This window comes from Frieseomelitta varia, unplaced genomic scaffold (assembly GCF_011392965.1).
Source record: "Frieseomelitta varia isolate USP_RPSP 00005682 unplaced genomic scaffold, Fvar_1.2 scaffold_900, whole genome shotgun sequence".
In the NCBI taxonomy this organism is placed as follows: domain Eukaryota; kingdom Metazoa; phylum Arthropoda; class Insecta; order Hymenoptera; family Apidae; genus Frieseomelitta; species Frieseomelitta varia.
Genome location: NW_025110702.1, coordinates 146,652 through 167,657, shown reverse-complemented (window position 1 = coordinate 167,657; position 21,006 = coordinate 146,652). Strand labels below are relative to the sequence as shown.

General features: G+C 41.6%; 1 protein-coding gene across 2 annotated transcripts in view; it reads right to left on the bottom strand.

Annotated features, from left to right (window-relative positions):
• LOC122537311 (unconventional myosin-IXb) overlaps window positions 1-21,006 on the bottom strand; it is a 97,617-nt gene that overhangs the window by 50,424 nt on the left and 26,187 nt on the right. For both annotated transcript variants that reach the window (XM_043670390.1, XM_043670389.1), the window contains one exon: window positions 17,831-19,051. In XM_043670390.1, the coding sequence (XP_043526325.1) occupies window positions 17,831-18,197 (367 nt within the window). In that variant the 5' untranslated portion in view covers window positions 18,198-19,051. The remainder of the gene's footprint in view (window positions 1-17,830; window positions 19,052-21,006) is intronic.

Sequence of the window (21,006 nt, the reverse complement as noted above, 5' to 3'; positions counted from 1 at the left end):
TTTTGACTATGATATAATCATTTTCTACGTAAATTAGCATTATGCGTCGCGGACTTATAAATCAGCGTACGTTAACAGAGTTGTAAGTTAAAAATTAACTGTGCAAGTGTAGTTTCAATTTGCGAAGAATATAAAAATTGCAGTATTTATCATTGCCTTGAACGTAGAATAAAATAACAGAGGGTAATTGCAAAAATTATTTTTAAGAGACGGCCAACTTAACTTTTGACTATGATATAATCATTTTCTACGTAAATTAGCATTATGCGTCGCGGACTTATAAATCAGCGTACGTTAACAGAGTTGTAAGTTAAAAATTAACTGTGCAAATATAGTTTCAATTTGCAAAGAATATAAAAATTGCAATGTTTATCGTTGCCTTGAACGTAGAATAAAATAACAGAGCGTAATTGCAAAAATTATTTTTAAGAGACGGCAAACTTAATTTTTGACTATGATATAATCATTTTCTACGTAAATTAGCATTATGCGTCGCGGACTTATAAATCAGCGTACGTCAACAGAATTATAAGTTAAAAATTAAGTGTGCAAGTGTAGTTTCAATTTGCAAAGAATATAAAAATTGCAGTGTTTATCGTTACCTTGAAAACGTGGAGTAAAATAGCGAAACGTAATTGTAAAAATTTCGAATGTACGATTATCTTTGAAAACAATTTTAGAGAATTATGGAAAATAGTCGGTCGTCGAAGCGCATTCTGAAACTTGTCGCCGTTTCAGACGCGTTCATACCCCCGGAATTAAGTGGGAAGGAACAAGATGGCAATGGATGAAGATAGAACGATAAGAAGAAATGAATATGGTGGAAGATACAGGCCGAAGCATCGACACCAGTCGTACGCACCCGAAGTACATTATCACGCAGGAAAACGTTAAAACGACCAATACACGGGCGAGAAGAAATTGTTCGAGATACCATCAAATATGGAACGTGCAAGGGACACTGTTTCCAAGTGCGCGTAATACGTACATCGATGAATATCGTCGAGCGTGTATTTCCACGCGAAACTGTATACAACTAACAGACAGAGAGAGAAAAAAAAAACAATCTTTTTCAAACGTTCTGGCCGACGGCGCGACATTTTACTCGCAAATCTCCGACGAGGAGATTCGTACAACCTCTCTCCCTCCACTTTCAACCGGGGGTCAATGACTTTTATAGCGGAAGAACTCGCGGTGAAAGATTCGCCAAGTTTAGAGCGGCAAATCGGGAACAATTTGAATAGGAAATGTCCCGACCAACTCGAGCGAACTTCACTCCGGCGTGGAGTGTAGAACAAATTCACGGGTGAAGGAAAGAAGGGGCAGGCGGCCACGCATCGGCGAACGTTAAACAGCTGAAAGGGGGACATCGTTTTGCCAGGCGGAGAAAAGAGGAAGGAGAAAATGAAAGAAAAGGTGAATGGGGGGGAGGGGGGAGAGAAGTTACGGGGGTTGCGAGTTTTCGTCGCGCGGTATAGCGAGAGAACCATTAAGAAAGGGAGTCGAATGGCGGCTTCTTGCTACTCTATATCGCCTTACTCTTCGTCGTCTTCTTTCGGTTTAATTAAATTCTCGAGGTGGAGGGCCTCGCACCCTTTCTCTCTCTCTCTCTCTCTCTCTCTCTTATTCTCCTTCTTCATTTCTCCTGTTCCATTCGTTTCTTTCGACCGTACGGTTCACGTGGTCGGATCTCTTAGGTGCGAGAGCGGTTCTACACACATACACACATACACGCGGAGCCGTTACTAATTGACGGATGAATTAATTAGCGGGAATGATCGATCGTGGCCGCCCGCCCACCGGCAGGATTTATTTTCCACGGGTACCACCGCGATGGACAGCTACCTGTGCGCACCGTGACGCGAAGATCGGGATTCGATAAGTTAAGCAGAAAGTGAAACTTCACGGACGGAAGTGAAATACGTCTAATCCAATGGTGGCTCGAGACCTGAGAGATTAGATACACGTGGTACAACTTAATAAGTTCGAGACGATTCCGAAAGCAGTTTTACTGAAGGCAATCGCAAGAGAAATGGCAAATGAAGAAGATCTTAAGGCAAAGTGAAGAACCAGAATCATTGAAGTTATTCCTATTTTATTACGATCGAGTTTCGATCCTCAACGACGTCGATCCATTTGGCTGACGATCTTATTTTTATTAAATTTCAAAGAAAGAAATAACGTAATAATGTCTAGTAGAAAAATGAGTTTACAATGGTACATTACTTTCAAATAACAATATGATAATAATATAAATTATTGAATTATCTTGAAAAAGTCGCAACTATTTTATTTACATAAAAATACACAATATTGTAATAGTTAAACTAGAACCGAGTCTCAGGTTAATCTGAATTTTAAATTCTCTAATGCGGAAAATGTGTAAAATGCTTCTAATTTAGCAAGCTAACACCGAGGCATAATGTCCATGTGCATAAACTCAACAAAAAGGGTAAAAAAAAGAGCAAAGGAATAAGAAGCGAGAACGTAAAAAGAAAGTATAAAAAAACAACAGAATGCCTGGCCCCGTGAGGAACCTACTCGGCGATCAACGTGTTGAAATGCTAATTATCGCAGTTAAGTTACAAGCAACGTTGAGATAAAATAACATTGTCCTTGATGGAAGAGGAGACGCGAGGTGAATATACGCGTCCACCAGTTTCCGCGGCATTGTTCACGCGAAACGAGGAAAGATCGTTCCACTTTCTTTCATTTCCCTGGACTTTAAACGCTCGTTGGAGGGCGGATGCGCGCAAGGGGCCCGCCGTCGATCAATCGTGCGATCGCGTGAGACACGTACCGAGGGAGTTTGGCACCGCATTAATTACCGGTCGCCAACAATGGCACAATAATTAACAATTACGCAGTTTGATAATTATATACCTGCTGGCTGAGTTATCGCCTGCCGTTTGCCGTGGCCGGGCCCTGTGTTTCGCGTGCTCATACACGCGTACACACGCGACGCCACACCACCTGCAGGCAGAGCGTGGCGCATAGAAGGCAATAAATAGACGCGGATCCGGCGGCCCGACGATCTAATTATGCCCGAAACAATGGCATCGTATCGGACGTTCCGCTGAAAACCTGATAAAGCGGATAAAACGCGACCGTACGCTCCGCGTTTACCATCCGTCCAAGTTGGAGATCTCTGCGCGTGCAGTAAACCCGAATCCCGGGCTCTTCGATCCATCTAACTTTCATAACAGTACTCCCGCACGTAATTCCTGTTTCACCGTAATGATATAGCGTGCGTTAAAAAACACACAGCCCCTCGCCCAAAACTCTTAGACTAGCTATATTCATTTCGAAGCTGGAAATATAAATGGAACTACATGTTAAATGGAACGTACAAAAAAGACGTATGACACTAAAATATGTGTAATGTACAAGAAGACAACGATGTATGCATATAACGATATATATATTGCATATAAAATTATATAATTATGTATGAAATAATACACATGTCATGTATAAAAATCTTTCAATATGTAAAATTATATAATTATGTATAAAATAATATACAAAAGATTTTGCATATAATATATAAAATGAATATTCAGACACGGACACTAAGAGCACTTCATTCCTCGACGCACGTTTCACGTGCCGTTCAAAACCGTGTGTACACACGCATAGATAATCGACGAATTTTAAGAGATACCGGCGCACGGCTGAAACCTCCCTTTCCCGAACGATCCCTCTGAATGGCACGGCTACGGGCCGCCATAGTGATTTATCTCTCCGCTTCGTAGGAGTCTCGGTTCTCGCGCTCGGGACGCGCGTTGAATCCGTCTTGATTTATAACGAGGCCGCGGCTCGCATCGATGCTTCATAATGCCTTGTAATTACCGATGGTACACCCTTAAAAATTACGCTGTCCGAGATAACGTTCCGTCGCTCGGGCGACGAAACTTTTCATCCCTAGGCATTCCCTGATTAATGATACGAACGAAGTGCGTGGGGCTTTGCTGTGCAATCGTCTCCTCCGCGAAGAACTCTTTCTCTGTCTCTCTCTCTCTCTCTCTCTCTCTCTCTCTCTCGCTCTCTCTCTTTCTTTCTCTGGTCAATAGCGACCCTCGACGAGCGAGCTTCGGGACCTTGTGCGATTTATTGCCGATTCGCCGGTGAAACGCTACTGTTTCGAACGTCGTGGAATTATCAAACGTTCGAGGTTTGCTCGAAAGAACGAGACAACGAGAAGAATCCGTCGAGGTGAATTATGTAAATTTGAAAGTTTTTCTTGTCGTCTGATATCGGCGAGGTTGCAGCGGTACGTAACACCAAACAGCTTGCCAGCAACGTGATTTATCCAACACGAGATTGTATTTTTTACTTGTAATAGTTCTACTAGTACTACTCTCTGCTCGCGCTTTAGAGTTTAAATTCAATCAAAGAAGCCAGCAATCTTTAACTTTTGTTGAAAATTCAAAACAACGGTACTCTTTAAAACGTGATTTGAAGTTTGATTAGAAAATTCGCTCTGACAAAACTACAGGAGACCTAATATTTTTTTTTTGGGGGGGGGGAGGGATATGTTACGACCATACAGAGGTCACGTGTTCACGGATCGATCTCTCTCTTTCTCTCTCTCTCTCGATTCCAACAACCTCGTCTTTTCGCGCTGGTTTCCGTCCAGCTGTAAATTCTTTCACATAACCCGTGGCCCATGTAACGCGCGAACGTATTACACCGCGCGAACCTACCCTATTTACGCGACGAGCGTCTGCCCCCTATTCACGACGGTCCGGTGAATAACACGGAGCCAGAGAGGGAGAGACTTTCTATCGTGGTTATCATACATTTACATTAGGCGGTCGTTGGCGAAACGCGGAACGGATATTTCATACGACGACGTTAAATCAGCAATTCCAAGACGTCGCCGATGGAAATGAAGTCCCCCGGCCGTGTAAAAACAAAATTACATCCTCTCTCTTACGCGATTGCGTAAGAATGGTCGTTTTCGGAATTGCGCGAAAATACAACAGCTCGGGAACGTTGGAAGATACTATCAACGCCAAGCGTCGATCGTACGAACGTCGTAAGAATAATCCTCTTTTCCCATATACAATTTCTCTACTGATAGTTTAATGAAACTATAAAATGAGACATCCATGGTATAGTTTTCTGGTATCTCCAAACTACTTTCATCCACCAGCAAGTGTACTACAAGTACAAAACTTGTCTTCCAACAATAACGTAGTCTGTATCAAATTCTGAAACGTTGGATGCACGAGTAGTATCGGGGTACAATTTTTTGTGTGAAAGATATCGTGACAAAAACGTCAAAGCTGCTTGTTAAATGAAATTTCACCTTCGTCCGTCAATTTGACACGTTTCTTACGAAATCTGTCGAAAATGTGTAAGATCACGATATAAAATTGTACATCTATACCCGAGAGGTGTAGGTGTATTACGCGATCGAACAGAAATTTAATCTGTTCACTGTCAATGTTGTCACTGTGTCGATCGGTGACAAGTCAAGTTGGGGAAATGAGGGTCAATGGAGAAAAGATCGAGAAGATCAGGTAGTCGATCATCGATCGAGGAGATCCTGCCGAAGGTGGCCCGGTTTGCCGGTGCCATGTTTTATTTATCGAATTCATCGGTGGCCGACGAAACGCGCCGCGAAACACCGGCAAACGCGCCGCGCCGCGCCACGTCACGACGAAGACTGAGGAAGGTTGGTGTACGTACGCGGCGTGATTTATGGGTGCAACACCTGACGGCATTTTGTTCGCTTTTGCATCAGCGTTGTTACGTTGGCAGCCAGTTCCGCCCTTTTTTGCCCACCTCGCGCCCCATTAGTAATGCCTTGGTCATTACGAGGCCCCTAGTCGATTTCCCGTGGCTAATAAATCCCGATGAAATTTCCATCCTCGGCCCCTTCTTTCTTTTCACTCCCTTCTGCCGGGGTAGCTCGTCTCCCTTTCTCGAGAGAAAAAGAACCAACCCCCGGACGAGCAACCCTTCGATCAACCGGCACAATGTCGCGACAGAGGTTTGACACGTTGCGGACGTTTTATTGCCAACATTTATCATATCTGCTGATTTTACTAAATTTAATCGCGCAAGTGATTTTACGTTTCTTCTACATTCTTACATGGACAGCTACATGCTCTAATTGTGGAAATAAATTAATGCAGAGCTTAAACAAAAAGCTCGACGAAATATGAATATTGAAAAAAGACTACAAAAGAGAAAAGAGAATAGAGAACTCAGTATCTCGGTGCAGCATTTGAAGATTAAAAATTATCGTAACGTTGAAAATTTCAATTTACACGACCGTCGCAGTGATGCGTGTTGAAATACAGCTGTCAGAAAGTGTATACCTATTAACGAATCTGGATGTATATGTATATTCTTACTTTTACTTCTTCTCCTCGAGTTCAAAGGAGTCCTTATTAAAAAGTGCCAAATCAACTACACGCTACCTACTTTCAATTTTATACACAGGCTTTCACACAAACCTTAGTTTCTTGTCGTTATACTTTACACTGTGCCTCTATTACTAATAAAGGAACGATAAAAATCTAACAATCACCGACGATGAAATGCAAAATGCGAAATATCTCACAACGTGTTAAAAAGATGACACACACGATTCACTGCGATAACTGTGACGTAATCTGTGCGAAGCGATCGCCAGTTTGGAAGATGAATCGAAGAAGGACGAAAGAATGGAAGAAACCGCTGGTAATTTAATCGCGTAAGTACAATTTGTACGAACGCCACTTTTAATCCCGGTCCTACGGCCAAACACACCGTCATCGAACGTCAAATAAAGAATCTGGCCGTGGCTAGAAGGTCGCCGTCAAATATTTAATCCCACCGCCGGTATTTCCCTCAGACCGCGGATCAATATTATCCCGAGAGACGATTGCCACAAGGATTTCTCGCGTTATTTCAACTTTTCGCCTGACGCTCTCGCCCAAAGATCAAATTCTTTTTCCCCCCCGGTCAGCAGAGAATCTTCGATCGAGGAACGATCGGTTTTAAGGGACAACTCTCTTCGTTTTTCTACGATCGATGGACAATATTATTGGAAAAATTTCAATAAGATTGCGACACTAACTCACATATTGTTTCGACAGTTGTTACTGAAGAAAAATATTAAGAAAACTCTTCAGATTTTAAAAACAGAATTCGAGAAACGATTTTAAAGGTTAGGCCTCTTCATTTTTTTTTTTTTTTCTTTTTTTTTACGATCGATAGATAATATTATTGGAAAAATTCAAAAATTTCAATAATATTCGAGATTGAGATACTAACTCGCGTATTGTTTCGACAATTATGTATTTGTTGTACCAACTTGCTACTAAAGGAAAATACTAAGAAAATTCTTCAGATTTCAAACGATGCAAATGAGTTAGAAGCAGCTGGAAATAAAGTAACCTCGACTAACGCTCGAGCATAAAGACAGAATAGTCGTACAATTAGAAAAACAACTGAATATCTTTCCCCCTTTCGATATCGTAATCTAATGTAATCCTACGTTCCCGTAGAAAGATCACTGAATAAATTTGTCTCGGTCACGATCGTGCTTACAATGTACGAAACTATCCTCTGCCCGAAAGGTTGAAAAACCCTCTTGTAAACGCATCACGCTCGCAGCGTGTAATACAAGCAGTTTCGAGCGATCCTCGTGATGCATTAGACGGCGGAACGTATTCGTTGATCGCAACAAATGTTCGTTTTGTTGAGAAATTGCCCCGGCGAAGCATAGTGAACGATGGATTTTAAAGGGTTCGCGGAGATTCCGGCGAACGATACGGGAGGAAGCTTCCATTTGGATTTCACGAGGTTTATCTTTTCAACGAATCAATGGCAACGACAAAACCAGACAAAGAGAAATCCACGGCGTTCGGCTCAGCGACAATCCTATAATAGAACCGTAGCCCGATCCCTCCAACCCCCCCCCACTCTCCCCCCTTCGCCCGTGGTATCGCGCCGTTAAAATAATTCACGACCCGACCGACTAATCCCTATTTCGCGTGGTCACACTACACGCGGAGCACACACTTCGCTGAGCAGGATAAACGCCCCGAATCGACGCGTTTCAATTTAACATCGGATTAAACCGTGTGAGAGAATGTTTTTCATACATTCCTCCCTCCGCCATCTAATGTCGCACGAACATTCGAATTCCAGTTTGAAAACAATCGACCGCGTCACGGTTTCTCTACGAGATTGCTCGATACTTACTTGACTGATTTAAGTTTAACATATTTGACCATTATTATTCGTAATACGTTAACATTGAATTGAAATTAATATATCAATTGGAGGCTCGATATCCTTGTCTCTGTGATAATTGATAAATATAAAACTTTATATATAAATAATAAACTTTATTTAATGTATAAGTTTATGTATGTAAGCCATATTTATATTAACAGATATAAAAGTTTATGTATAAATTTATACATAAATATGAAACTTTACGTACAATTTCGATCAAAAATTTGGAGCACGTTGGGATAATCGTGTTTCCTTCGATTATTTCACTATTAGACTGGGGGACTTTTATTCAATTTCCTGTTACAAATTACAAAAAGTTGTTTCGCATTTGTTACGCCTCCAAATTTCCTACAAAACTTGCAGTCTGATTTTTATATTTTCATAGTACTGAAATTTTACTTCGTTACATTTGAAAGAGAAATGATTAAAGTAATAATATACTCCAAACGATTTGAACTCGTGCGAATTATTACGAAATTGTCGTGCCTTTTAATTCGCATACTCCTCGCGCGGCACATCGCGGTGGCAGATTTTAAACTCGGCTACATCCGAGTGAAAATCCTTGATCGTTACGGACGTCTAACGGCTTAACGATAACGCATGATAAAGCCCCCCGGAAGCCGCGATGAATTATTATAAAAGCGTATCGAAGCGTCGGAAAAGCGGTCACGTGCATCCTTCCGCGCGTTGAACCTACATGGCCGGCGCTCAATGGACCCGGAAATTGATTTTATTCGTCTCGGTTGGTGGACGCGGCGCGCGAGACACCGTCAAACAGTTCCGCTGGTTCTCCCTCGAAATATCAATTTTCATAATAAATGCGTCCATAAATTCGCCCGAATAAATATGAGAATAAACACGCGTGCGCGCGGAGAGGCGGAGGGGGGGGCAAGGGGAGGGGAACGATGCTTAAAGGCTTGTGCACAAAGCGATACGTGGAGGGGCAATGATTTATCGCGCGGCTAAGTAAATTTCAAGACCTGTTGTGGAGCTAAACCAGTCAACGACGCGTTTCCTATTCGTTGACGTGCCGATTTGCCAAGTATTTCTTCCTGCTCCTCCGGAACAGGTCATTTTTCCGTTCGATATATCGATCGTGCCGTGTGGAACGAGACGCGGCATTGTACACTATGATTTAATACCGAACAACAAAGTGCCCCTCGTTTCAATTCAGCCATTTATCTCCAAAGAAAATAATTAGCCAGAAATTGACAATTTTCAAAAAAAAAAAAATTTAACGCCAGAACGAATTAGAGAAGTGTAATTGAAAGAAATAGGAAAAAACGATTTTAATACGACTAACAACGTTGACGATGAAGACCTATAAGATTCCATTTCTGCCATTTTTAAATGATGGTATTTATATATAAAATTTATATATATATATATATTTATTTATTTATATATAAAACAATCATCGATTTGACGCACACGGGATCGAAAACAGAATCTATTTTCAATAATCGTGATTTTCAATACACACGTGCAATATATAAATTAACTATAACTTTTGATTCAAAAATTGTGAATAAGTGTGCAGCACTGGTTTGTAAACAAAACCGAACGATCTATACTAGTTGCATTGCATAGGTGTTTCTTTGTTAAAAAAAAAAAAAGACAGTCAGACAATCAATATCTACAATAATACCAGCAATAACATTAACTCCGAGATCTGTTCATCGAAGAATTTCTAAATAATTCATAAATTTAAAAAAAAAAAAAAAGAAAGAAGAAAAGAAATCACCCAATGAGGCTTGCACAGCCTCGAGTGCCGCCACTCTCGACAAATATTTTCGAAATGATTGCTTTTAATTCCGCTTGAGTACACTCGACCCGCGCCGTGGTGGCTCGGCAATACTTTCGACTTGTCAAGACACGGATTCCTAATCGAATGATTCGAAGTCGAGTGTTCTGCTCGTTAACAGGCGAAGGCTGTGGGCTGCCCCACTTCCTTTCGGCCGATAAACTTGCCATCACGCTGATCCAATTTCCACTCGAGAAATCAATCTTTGATACACTCGCGATCTGCCGGTGAATAAACTGGAACTCGTCACACCACTCCTGTTCATCGACATCGACCGAGGCACGAACGTCGTCGTCGTCGTCGTCGTCGTCGTCGTCGTCGCAACGAGACAAATCTCGATCACGAGACAAACGACTCTTTTGTGTTTTCACCTGTGTATTTCAATGGAAGGAAGCGACACGTAGGACGCAGAGTACGCGCCTCTATCATCCGGACACCTTCGCGATCGCAATAAATCAACGTGCAACCTAATTAACCGACGGCCCGGCCCATAATGGGGGCTTCATTACCAGCGAGCACGCTAATTACGCGAATCCACCTGACACCGGGTGAACGTAAGTTTCACGGACACGATCCCGCGCGCTCCTGCGCCACGATTGTCGATCGTTTCGTTGAATTCGCCGATTAACCTGTCCGTGCGACCTGCTCGCTTTACCAATGAATTATCTCTTTGAGCTCCCTACGTGAAAAAAATAGAGAGATTCGCGGTGATGAAATAAAAGAAGCAATTCCTTGACTTTGAAGCTATAGTGTTCTTGGTTCGTGATTGGTAATTGGGGTAACACTTGAATTTTCCTTCGATTCTTTCGCAGTACAACGTGAAGAATCTAATGTAAACTTTGCGTTTTAAACAATATCTCAATGCAATGCGATTGTTATTTTTATTTACTACCAATGGGAAGGTGAAAATATGTAGATATTTTCATATATGTAGATATTCCTAGTAAAAAAAAAGAATTTTAGTGAGTAACTCATTTTGTTTCATTTATAAAGATATCAATCGCCGATCTCTTGAATACGCCTGATAATTTTCTTAGTCAAATATCCCTTACTTTTCTACGCGCCGTAGTTACTTTTCACCTCAGTTAAAAAACAAGATTCCACCGTGTTCATCATCGTCTGGTTCAAGACCAAAAAGTGATCCAACCGAAGCCCATTGATCTTTATCAACTTTCAATTTCACGATTAAAGATCCGGTTAATAAGTGAAAAAAAAAGAACAACCTACGGTAATAATTACATTACCAGCATTTATTCGTCGACTTGTTCGCGTCGAATCGATCGGAATGGGTGGAATTAACAAACAACGCGAAGCTCCACGGCGTGTCCCGATCAATTTCGCGGCGTAAACCGATAAACTCGAAATGTTTCGAGCGTTGCGCGAGGGAAATATTCAATGCCGGCCGTGATGTGAAAAATTGCCCCCCCCCCCTCCCCCCCACCGTCGGTGCTTTATCAAAGTTTTTTGTCCGTGCGAGATGTCACACCCGTTTATAGGCGATGTCCGCCGTTTCTTTTATCACGACGAGTGCCGATGCACTGGCGGCGTGACTTCGCCGGAGCGATACGCCCGACGACGACAAATGGAACAAGTTGTATGAAGAAAGTTCGGGAGAGGAACGAAACCACGTGGAAGCGTTATCTCCTCCAGGAAACGAAAAAGAAAAGAGACGTTGCCGAGACGGAGGTAAGTGAGATGAGACGACCTGTCCAGCGAATAAACAGTTGTTGACGTCGCGCGAAAAAATTAACACCTACCACACTCTCTCTCTCACTCTCTTTCTTTCCCTTCGTGTCGAAATTTACACGGTACAGTAGAAGCCAAGAAGATTGTCGGAATCAAAAATCATAGTCTGGCGCAAGAGACATTTTATTGCAGTAACTGGACATTGAGATATTGAGATATATAAAGTGAAAATTTTTATTTCGTGTTTCACTGATCTGATACTTTTATCTTTGTAATTACGTTGAAATTCATGGTACAGTAAAATCCAAGAAGATTGCCTGTTAATAAAATATCATCACTTGATAACAGATATTTTGTTTAGTAATTTTATTAATTGAACATTATTTTGATTATTTTCAGATTTCTACAATCTGTAAAGTACTATAGATCTTTTTATTTTTCAATTTCTATTTTAACACTGATTTTCACCTCTAGAATTTTTGTTTCTTTATAATTACAATTTTGGTCTTTTGAATTACATTGTAACAAAAAAAATAAATAAATAAATAAATAAATAGATTTCAAAAAATTTGTCTACACTGTGTTCCTACATTGCATCGTTTAAAATAGTAAATATCAATGAACGAGCCTGGTCAAGGAATTCAGAGTCATCAAGTTCTTAATGACGACGCTACTCGAAGAATACAAACGTGGAGTTCGAAAGCATTAATCTGGATCGCGTAAAATTGTCCATTTACTAGGCAAATGACGCTCCGACAAACAAACATACCGCGAGATTGGGAAATAATACGCGAATAGAAAGCATTTTCATATGGACGTGTCCCGGACGCTTAATATGATAAAACGCGAGCCTGCCGCCTCGATACGCCCCGATACGTTAATTGTTCGTTCGTTCAGCTACGAGCAGCGTTGTGATTACGTTGATTATAAAACACGGTGTAATTCCATCCCCGTAATTACGCGGCCTTTATTTTCTGATCTGGGAAAACAGCCGAATGTCACCGCGGAATTTACTCGTAATTGCGTGCCCGGTGTTGGTAATCGGCCGATCGGTTCGATTTTCTTTCCAATTCGGCGAGGAATTGGCGAATAACCAACAATACGGGCTAATTGTATTACCACCTTTACTGAAGAAGGCTGGATCACGATTCTGTCACTAGTATTAAAACCCGTTGATTTTGCGGCAATAAAATAGAGAAACGTACCGAGAACGCGACGATAAAATTCATTCGATCCTCTAATGGAAGCACTATCCAAACATAATACAAGTATAATCCTCCCATCCAAATATAATACTTGGTTATTTGCAAATCACTACCTTCAAATGTGAAATGAACTCCCCCTCCCCTCCCCCCCACTGAATTTTCACGAATGTAAATTTTGAAACGTACCGATGTGCAGGAATTCGGCAATTAATTACATTCTCCAAATCTACCGTGAAATCGACAGATTCAGTTTCGTACCGTGCAAAAATTAACCACCAAAGGGAAAAGGAGATTGAATTGAATTGAATTCTTCGGCCGTGAAACTATCCGGAGAACTATAAACTCGAATTACTAGCGCAACTACCAGGGTGGAAGAGAAAGAAAAGTTTACTTCGTCCATTCCCGAAATTTCCAATGGGTGCCAATTTTCAATTAAACAAATAGTCAATTTAACATCGACGAGAGAAACAAAGCAAAACCCAGTGATTAATGACAGGAACGTCTGCTTTCCAATTATGTAACTCGACCGTGGACAAAGCGGCTGATTTTTCGAGCAGATATCAACGAGTCGCAGAGATATTTAATTAAACGTTCAGGATGTTGTCTCGCGAACGGGGAAAGGGAAAGAGAGATCTCCGGATGGTTTGGAGAAAGGTGGAGACAGAAACGACGGACTTCCGCCCGGGGGATCCAAATGCGAAAGATGAACGGGCCGTGATACCCGATGATTTGATAGTTAAGGAACTTTTGAAAAGTTGCAGCTCCTTGAGAGAGCACGCGCGCCGCCGTCGGTTACTCTTGCACCGGTTGAAGAGCGGCCCGGGACCCTCTTGTTTTCGACCGACTGGCTGAAAAGAAAAGTTTACCTTGTCCGTGATTAAAGGGGAGAAAACTTATCTCCACTGATCTACGCACCCGGCTAGCTATCTTAGAGAGCATCCGAGGGAGAACTTGGCGCAACGATAATGAGATTTCGAATCAGAACGAAGGATCTTCCCTATCTATCCATCTATCTATCTCGCTCTAATCTTCTCTATCTCGTTGACATCTTTTCTTAACTGCAAGAGTGACGTGAACTAGCTCATGATGTGAAATTCACTCGATACCTTGAACTGCTATAATTTTTCACACGCACGAGCTTCTTTTCAAGCGTAAAGTTTCTTCATCCGAGTTTGTTTCTCTTTTCTTTTTTTCAAAAATATTTTAACATCACGTGGCGAAAGAAAAAATTGAGATATTCGCCAAACCTCAAACGTAAGAGAAGTCGCTTTTTTCTGCGACTAAAAATGCCATGATTTTAAGGGCTGAACAAATATTGCTGTACGATTCTTTTCACAATTTTACTGGACTTGGAATGTTAGTATAGATCACTGTATGTCCTAGTGTGGATAATCGAGTGAACACGAATTATTTCTAATATACTTTTTGGACACTTTCGCACTGAAATTTTAAGCAATAACCCTGAATAGTGGAACCAGAAACTCGCTTAAATATTTGAGAGTTAAGGAATCTGATATAAAATCACGAGGGACTAACTAAAACAAAAAAAAAAAAATGCAATGACATTACTTTTAAAACTTTATTCTGGAATTTATATCGTCTTGTAAAATAAATTTAAATAAATTTAAATAAAAGCAAGTTGTTTCCTTCAAGAGAGTACTGAACGTCGATCATATGCCAAGAAATTTTTATCTACAAAAGGAAATTTAAAAAAATCTCCCTTTCGAGGAAAGTCAGTAATTCGAAAACAATGTCCGAGAGAAAATTCGACATTTCTATGGAAGCTCTGCGCTTTAAACTGCGAGGAGAAGTCTTTCTGGAAATCTCGAGAACGGACAGGGGTCGAATACGAGAGAGCCGAGAGAGAGGAACGACTTAATTTCAATTTCAAGTCGCGGAAGCCTTCCACGGGATTACGCTTCCACGGGGAAGCTCTTCTCACGGTGTAACCCAAATATTTATCACTCTGTGTAAAAGTTTTCAAAGGTCACACCGCTTCTAAAACAACCAGAAACGTAATCCATTCGGATTAAATTCTACTGGCAAAAAAACGCGAAACCATAGGAACGTAACTGACATTCTTCATGATTTAATTACATTCCCTGGCCCGCCGCAAACTTTATCTGCGTACACATTCTTACCCCATAAAGGGGCTAAGTATTTGCAAAGCCTGCTATTACCATATCACCAAATGAAAATTATTTTTCTCGACTCGAGTAATACGACGGTGAATTGCAATCGAGAGGTTCGATGGATAAATCTTTTTCACGCGAAAAAATATTTTCCGAGTAATTTTGTTATAAATGACCAAACGACATACGAAAATCTGATTCTGGTCTAGTTTATGGCGTCAAAGCACTCTGTGCATCAAACACTTGACATAATGTCTTTGGTGATCTTCAATTTGATTATGATAATATCATTGATTGTAATATATGAATTACAATTCATATTTATTCACTGAGATAGGTTGATATACTTTCATTTCATCGTGATGATAATAGGATAGCAATAATGGCGATACGAATTAACCATACCCAAAAGTCGCATAAACCGAAGCTTATCGACGATCACAAACTGAGCTAATTTACACATTGTTTCGTATAAAAAAAAAAAAAGTAATATTACGATAATGAACATTTCACATAAACTACGTAAAACAAACACCATAACCAGAGCGCCGAGTATAACAGAATTTAACAAACAAGTAAGTAAAATGCCATGCATGTCGATTCTTGATAGACAATCGGCCGAAAGTCGAAAAGAACGGAAATCGCAACGAAATCTAATGAACGAAGGATAGTTGTCCGAGTCGGGAGAGGCGACAACAGAACGGGAACAAATTGACTTTTCCAATCATAATTTACACGGGCTTGAACGAGGGAGGAGAGGGGGGGGGCGGAGGGCTCGATTAATGCGCCGCATTAAATCAATTGCGCTAATGCGGCCTGCTGCATAAATACGTAAAGCTCGTTAAAAACAAAAATTAATGCCCTCCGGTCGCCTCGGGACACGAGGGGAGAGACTGCGAAATTCCCGCGTTTCACGGGCCCGCGATCGTTAAGTACGGCCGGCTAACGAAATTATCGCCGCCCCGGCCGCCATCGAAATCGAAATTAACATCAAAGAGAAAGGCTCGGGCGCCCACCACTCCCCGTTGGCCCCCTCCTATCGATCGAATCTCGCTTGCTCCATGTAGCCGAATGCAAAAATCAATCGACGGCTAAACGTTTTCGGGCAACGTCGGCGATAACGTACGCTCGATTAGCTCGTTGATCGACAGCGTACTATCCGTACCTGCAGCTCTTTTTCACGAAACACGGAGAGGGAAAATAAACGAGTGCGCGCGAGGCGTTCCAGTTTCTCTAGTTGAGGATCATCGATACGCTTTGGGGTAATGAACGAGAAAAAGCTGAAAACTGGAATGTTACTCAAAGATGACAAGAGGTTGGTCGATTTTCGGAGAACGAGAACATTAGGACATTGTCCTAATAATTGAAATCGTTACGGTTTACAGCTAAATTATCATCGAAATTTAGATGGATGAAGATTTAGATTAATTTCAGGTAAATTCTTGTTAAAATTCAAAGTGTTTGATTTTCTAATTCATATTTCTCGCGACTGAAATTAGTTACGAGATTGTTACACTGTTAAGCGTAATTAATTTGTAGATTATCAAAGTTAAAAGTGAAAGTCAAACGTCTCGATATAAAAATCTACACTCTGCAGAAAATCAATATTTCTAATTGTAAGATTAGAAATCTAAGCTCATAGTTTGTCAAGAAGAAACCTTAGAGAGAACACCTTATATATGATACATCGATTTCCACACGATTGAATTTTAGATTTTTTTTTTCGATTTAGATTACATTTTCATTTTTCTTTCTTTATCACAAACTGTAAGTAACCTGCGACGCGATTTGAGGTTTAATTTTTTGGGAGCAAAGAATACCCCTTTCAAAGAGCCCGGTTCGGACAGCCATAAATCTAGGCGAAGTCAGGCTGACGCCGGTGAAAGGACGTAAATTTTAGGAAAGAGGTGTCCAATTACCAGAACGATGCGTTTCATTGCGCGAAAAAAAAAAAACCGCGGCAACAGAACAACCGCCGGTGAAAGTAACGAGAAACGCCGATTTAACTGGTCCCGTTTGCGACCGGTCAATTGAACCGTCCCTATTTTTCGATGCACGGAACAGCTTCGAACGATCCGCTCGCCCGTTTCCCCGTAAATTGTCATCCGCGATTGTTCGTTCCTCCTACGTGAATCTATTACCCGCAGCGCGAAACCTTCGCGGCAGCCAGTTGCATCGCGACGCCCATCCTATAAAGTCCCATAAAATGGTACCAAGTTTGATTGTACCTTACTCGCGCTGTTCATCGACGATGCAACCACAATGCTAGCTAATTTCGCCAAGTGACGCATTACTAACGCGTTCTGATATCGATAAGACACCGATTAACGAAACGGGTTAAGATCGACGCGTACAAAATGTCGATTACTGGAATATTCTGTGTGATGTTTTTGTGCTTGAAACATGAATAAACGTAGCATCGGATGACATTGCCTATTGTCGAATATCTGTTTGAATATTTAAGTTGCTTTGAGACTCGACTCTAAAAGTGATTCTGAAATGACGTAGCGCTGACGAATTGATTCCAAAAGCTGATTGAAACCTGTGGAAACGAACAGTTTGATTGGTAAACTTGTCGATTTATTTGCATTTCGTATTCGTCGACCTAATTCGTGTTTTTTCTTTAATGTTAATTTATTTTCATGTCAATTTTTTAAATGTTAACATCAATTTTAATGTTAATTTCTTCTCGCGTTAATTTAATCTACTCTGTTAACGAGCTCATTTCGAAATTAAGAGCAGCATTATGCACAAAGACTCACCGGAGGAGAGTTTCGACCTCTGGAGCAGCCAAGTTTGCAGCGCCAGCCGTTCCCTGTGCCTGCAGAAGAACTCCGGCCTGATCCCGTGCCTCTTGAGGAACTCGTCGCACTTTCTGAACGCGGCCAAAGCCTTGGCCGCCTCGACCTCGTCGATGTCCGCGAGGACGTTCGGGCAGGAACTTCGCCTCGAGGACGAAGAACGTTCCTCGTAAGTTTCGTCGGGCAGGAGCATCCCCATTCCCGCGGGATAGGATCCCCAGGACCACCAGCACCGCTCGAGGATCCCCTTGTCTTCCTTTCGACAGCTGTCGTCGGTGTTCACGCCGCTCTGGCAACTTCCAGCTCGCGGCGCTCGTCCAATGCACATATTAATCCCGGCCCTTTGCCTCAGAGAAGCGTTTCTAATTGGCCAGGAAACGAGTCTCGAGCTGCTCCCTACAACTGCAAAACTGCGCTCCTCTTTCTCTCTATCTCTCTCTCTCTCTCTCTCTCTTTCTCTCCGTTTTTTCTTCGCCTTTGTCGCCAAGTTCGCGGGTTAATTCCCTTTTTTCCCGCAACGTGTTGATCACACACCCCTAGAGCCAAAGGGGCTCTTAATGGAATTTCATCTCGGATTAATAGGATTTCGTGGCGGGAACGCGAGCTCCTTCACGCGTGCCATCGTCGTTCCAGACATCTCGGTTGACCGATTCGACGTTTTTTTCCGACGCAGGCGACACGGGAGGGTTGCCCCCCCCCCCCCAACGACACCCTCGGTCTCCGCTTCTTCCAAATCGCTAATTGAATCGAACCCCAGGCGAATCGGTTTATTGGCCAGGAAGAGGCGTCCACACCTTCCCGCTTGGATGATAGTCAAGCCTCAAAGATTTCCTCCAGGAGCTGTTCGACTCCCAGCGGCTGCTGGCTGCGGACGTGGCTCGAATTCGAACACGTCCGTTCTGTAATCTTTCCGTCGTGAAATCGATCGTCCGCACGCCTGGCAGATATCAATATCGATCCCGACGATCACGTCGCAAGCGCTGATACCCGACGCTCTCACCCGATTCGACGTTTCGCGCCTCCGCTACGCCCGCTGTGCTCTGATGCTTTCGCTGTTGTTGATCGCGTCCAGAATCGACTTTCCAACGGTGCTTTCACGGTACAGGGGTATCGCTTACGCTCGACACAGTTCTTACGCGCCATCGTTCCTCCGGACGGAGACAACAGGTTCTCCAAGTATCCCTGGAAAAGGGAGAGTCACACGATTATTATGATAATATATCCGACGTCTATCTGCTCTTTTATCACGATTCCTTTTCCTTTTTAATTGCGGGTTTCTATGCATTCGTGGTTCAAAATTTACAGCCGCACAAATGCACGCGATACGACGACGTGCAAGGATATACAAAATATTCAAAGTACAACACTGCCTGCAACGTTTCATAAATGAAACAATTCTCTTTTTTTTAATTATCTTGAAAGAGAAAGTATAAAGTTGCATAAAAATCCGCGACTTAATCGTCTGAAATTGTTAGAGTTATTTGCAAAATCATATTGAGCATCGAAAGTAATTGATTCTCCTTTCTTTGCTAATTTTCTTTAATATTTTTTTTAATATCGATAAAAGTCTGAATTTCACAGGCAAATTTTACAAATTTCCATAGGGGTGAAATTAGAAATTTCGATTAGATTCGAATATATGCATATATTATATGTATGTTGTTATATGTGTGTATCCCTATTTCACGACTGCTGAAGAGCAAACTATATTCTTTCTTTTTCTTTTTCTTTTTTTTTTTTCTTCTTGTCATCAGTAGAACGATAGAAAGTTTCACGTTAATAATGGAACGCCTTTGAATATTCCCAGCGTGGAAATTGATACATTTCCTCGTTTATGAGACACAAATAAAACAACAGTGTGGCAAGAGTTATAGCGGATATTCATGGGATTATGGGAGACAGCGGTACGATTTAATAGCGCGATCATTTCCATTTTAGAGAGTTGGCCAACAATAAACATATTAACGATCGCTTTAACCATCGTTACAGCAACAATACACGTTTACATTCAACCACGATGCACGCTGACGCGTATTTTCCAAAATTTGCTTAATTTTTACACTGACCGCGCGATATTCCCTTCACGTTAAATTCTATCGTTTAATTATTTAAATCGACGTTTGTTTCTTTTTCTTTCTTTTTTTTTTTGTAAACATTTGAAAAAACATGCTCATTAAAAGCGTATCATTTTTTTCTTTTTTTTTTTTTCGTTTTTTGTTTTCGTTTCGTCCGTTTGTTTGTTTTTCCCGTTTCGTTTTGTAATCCCGTCCCAGTTAACTGGAAAAGATTCTCGTCCAACGAACGATGAGCTTGCGAGAGAGGCAAGTTCGCCAAACTTGTTTCGCCGTTTCCAAGAAAGATTAACCAACGTCGCCATACACAGAGAGAATGTAAGATGAAGCTAGATCATTAATTAACAAAAACACGGCGTCGATTCGGCTGGGAAAGTATCGCGACAAGCCGATCAGTAGCGTTGACGATCCTGCGACACGCGAACACGTCGTACATCCCTAGTCATAATCCCGCTTAATCGTCGATGAACATTATTGTCGTTTATGGGATCTTCCTCGATATTTTATGCAGACATCTCGCTACGTTATTTTCTACGTTAAAAAAAATAAAGTGGTGTATACGTTGATAAAAAGTCCCGCTATTCACTCTTAAATTCTCCCCTTTCTCTTCAAATTTCTAATTTTTTTAAATTTAAACCTCGACGAATAGCGTTGCTTTCGTGTAAAAAAGGAAAAAGAAAAATGTAAGTCATTAAATTAATTAAGCACTGTCAGCGTAAACGTCCGGAATGGGATTTCGTCCCCTCTTACTCGACTCGAGGTACACGAGCTCATCACTTTTCTATTATTCACAGATCGTCGAACCGATAACGTCGAACTGAACGTTCTAAACGCCATTCGAGATCGAGCTCGATCGTTGTAGAGGTACACCGTTACCTGGACGTCCAGTAATCCAGCGGCACGGGGTTCGTTATCGTGCGGAAACATTCATCAGAAAGTCCCATAGGAATCGTGACACGTTCGATCGCCGTGTGGACGTCGCTTTAAACCGCGATGCATAAACATCGCGATGAAGAAGAGGGAAGGGACGGTGACTCGACACGTGCCACCCACGGTGAATTACTG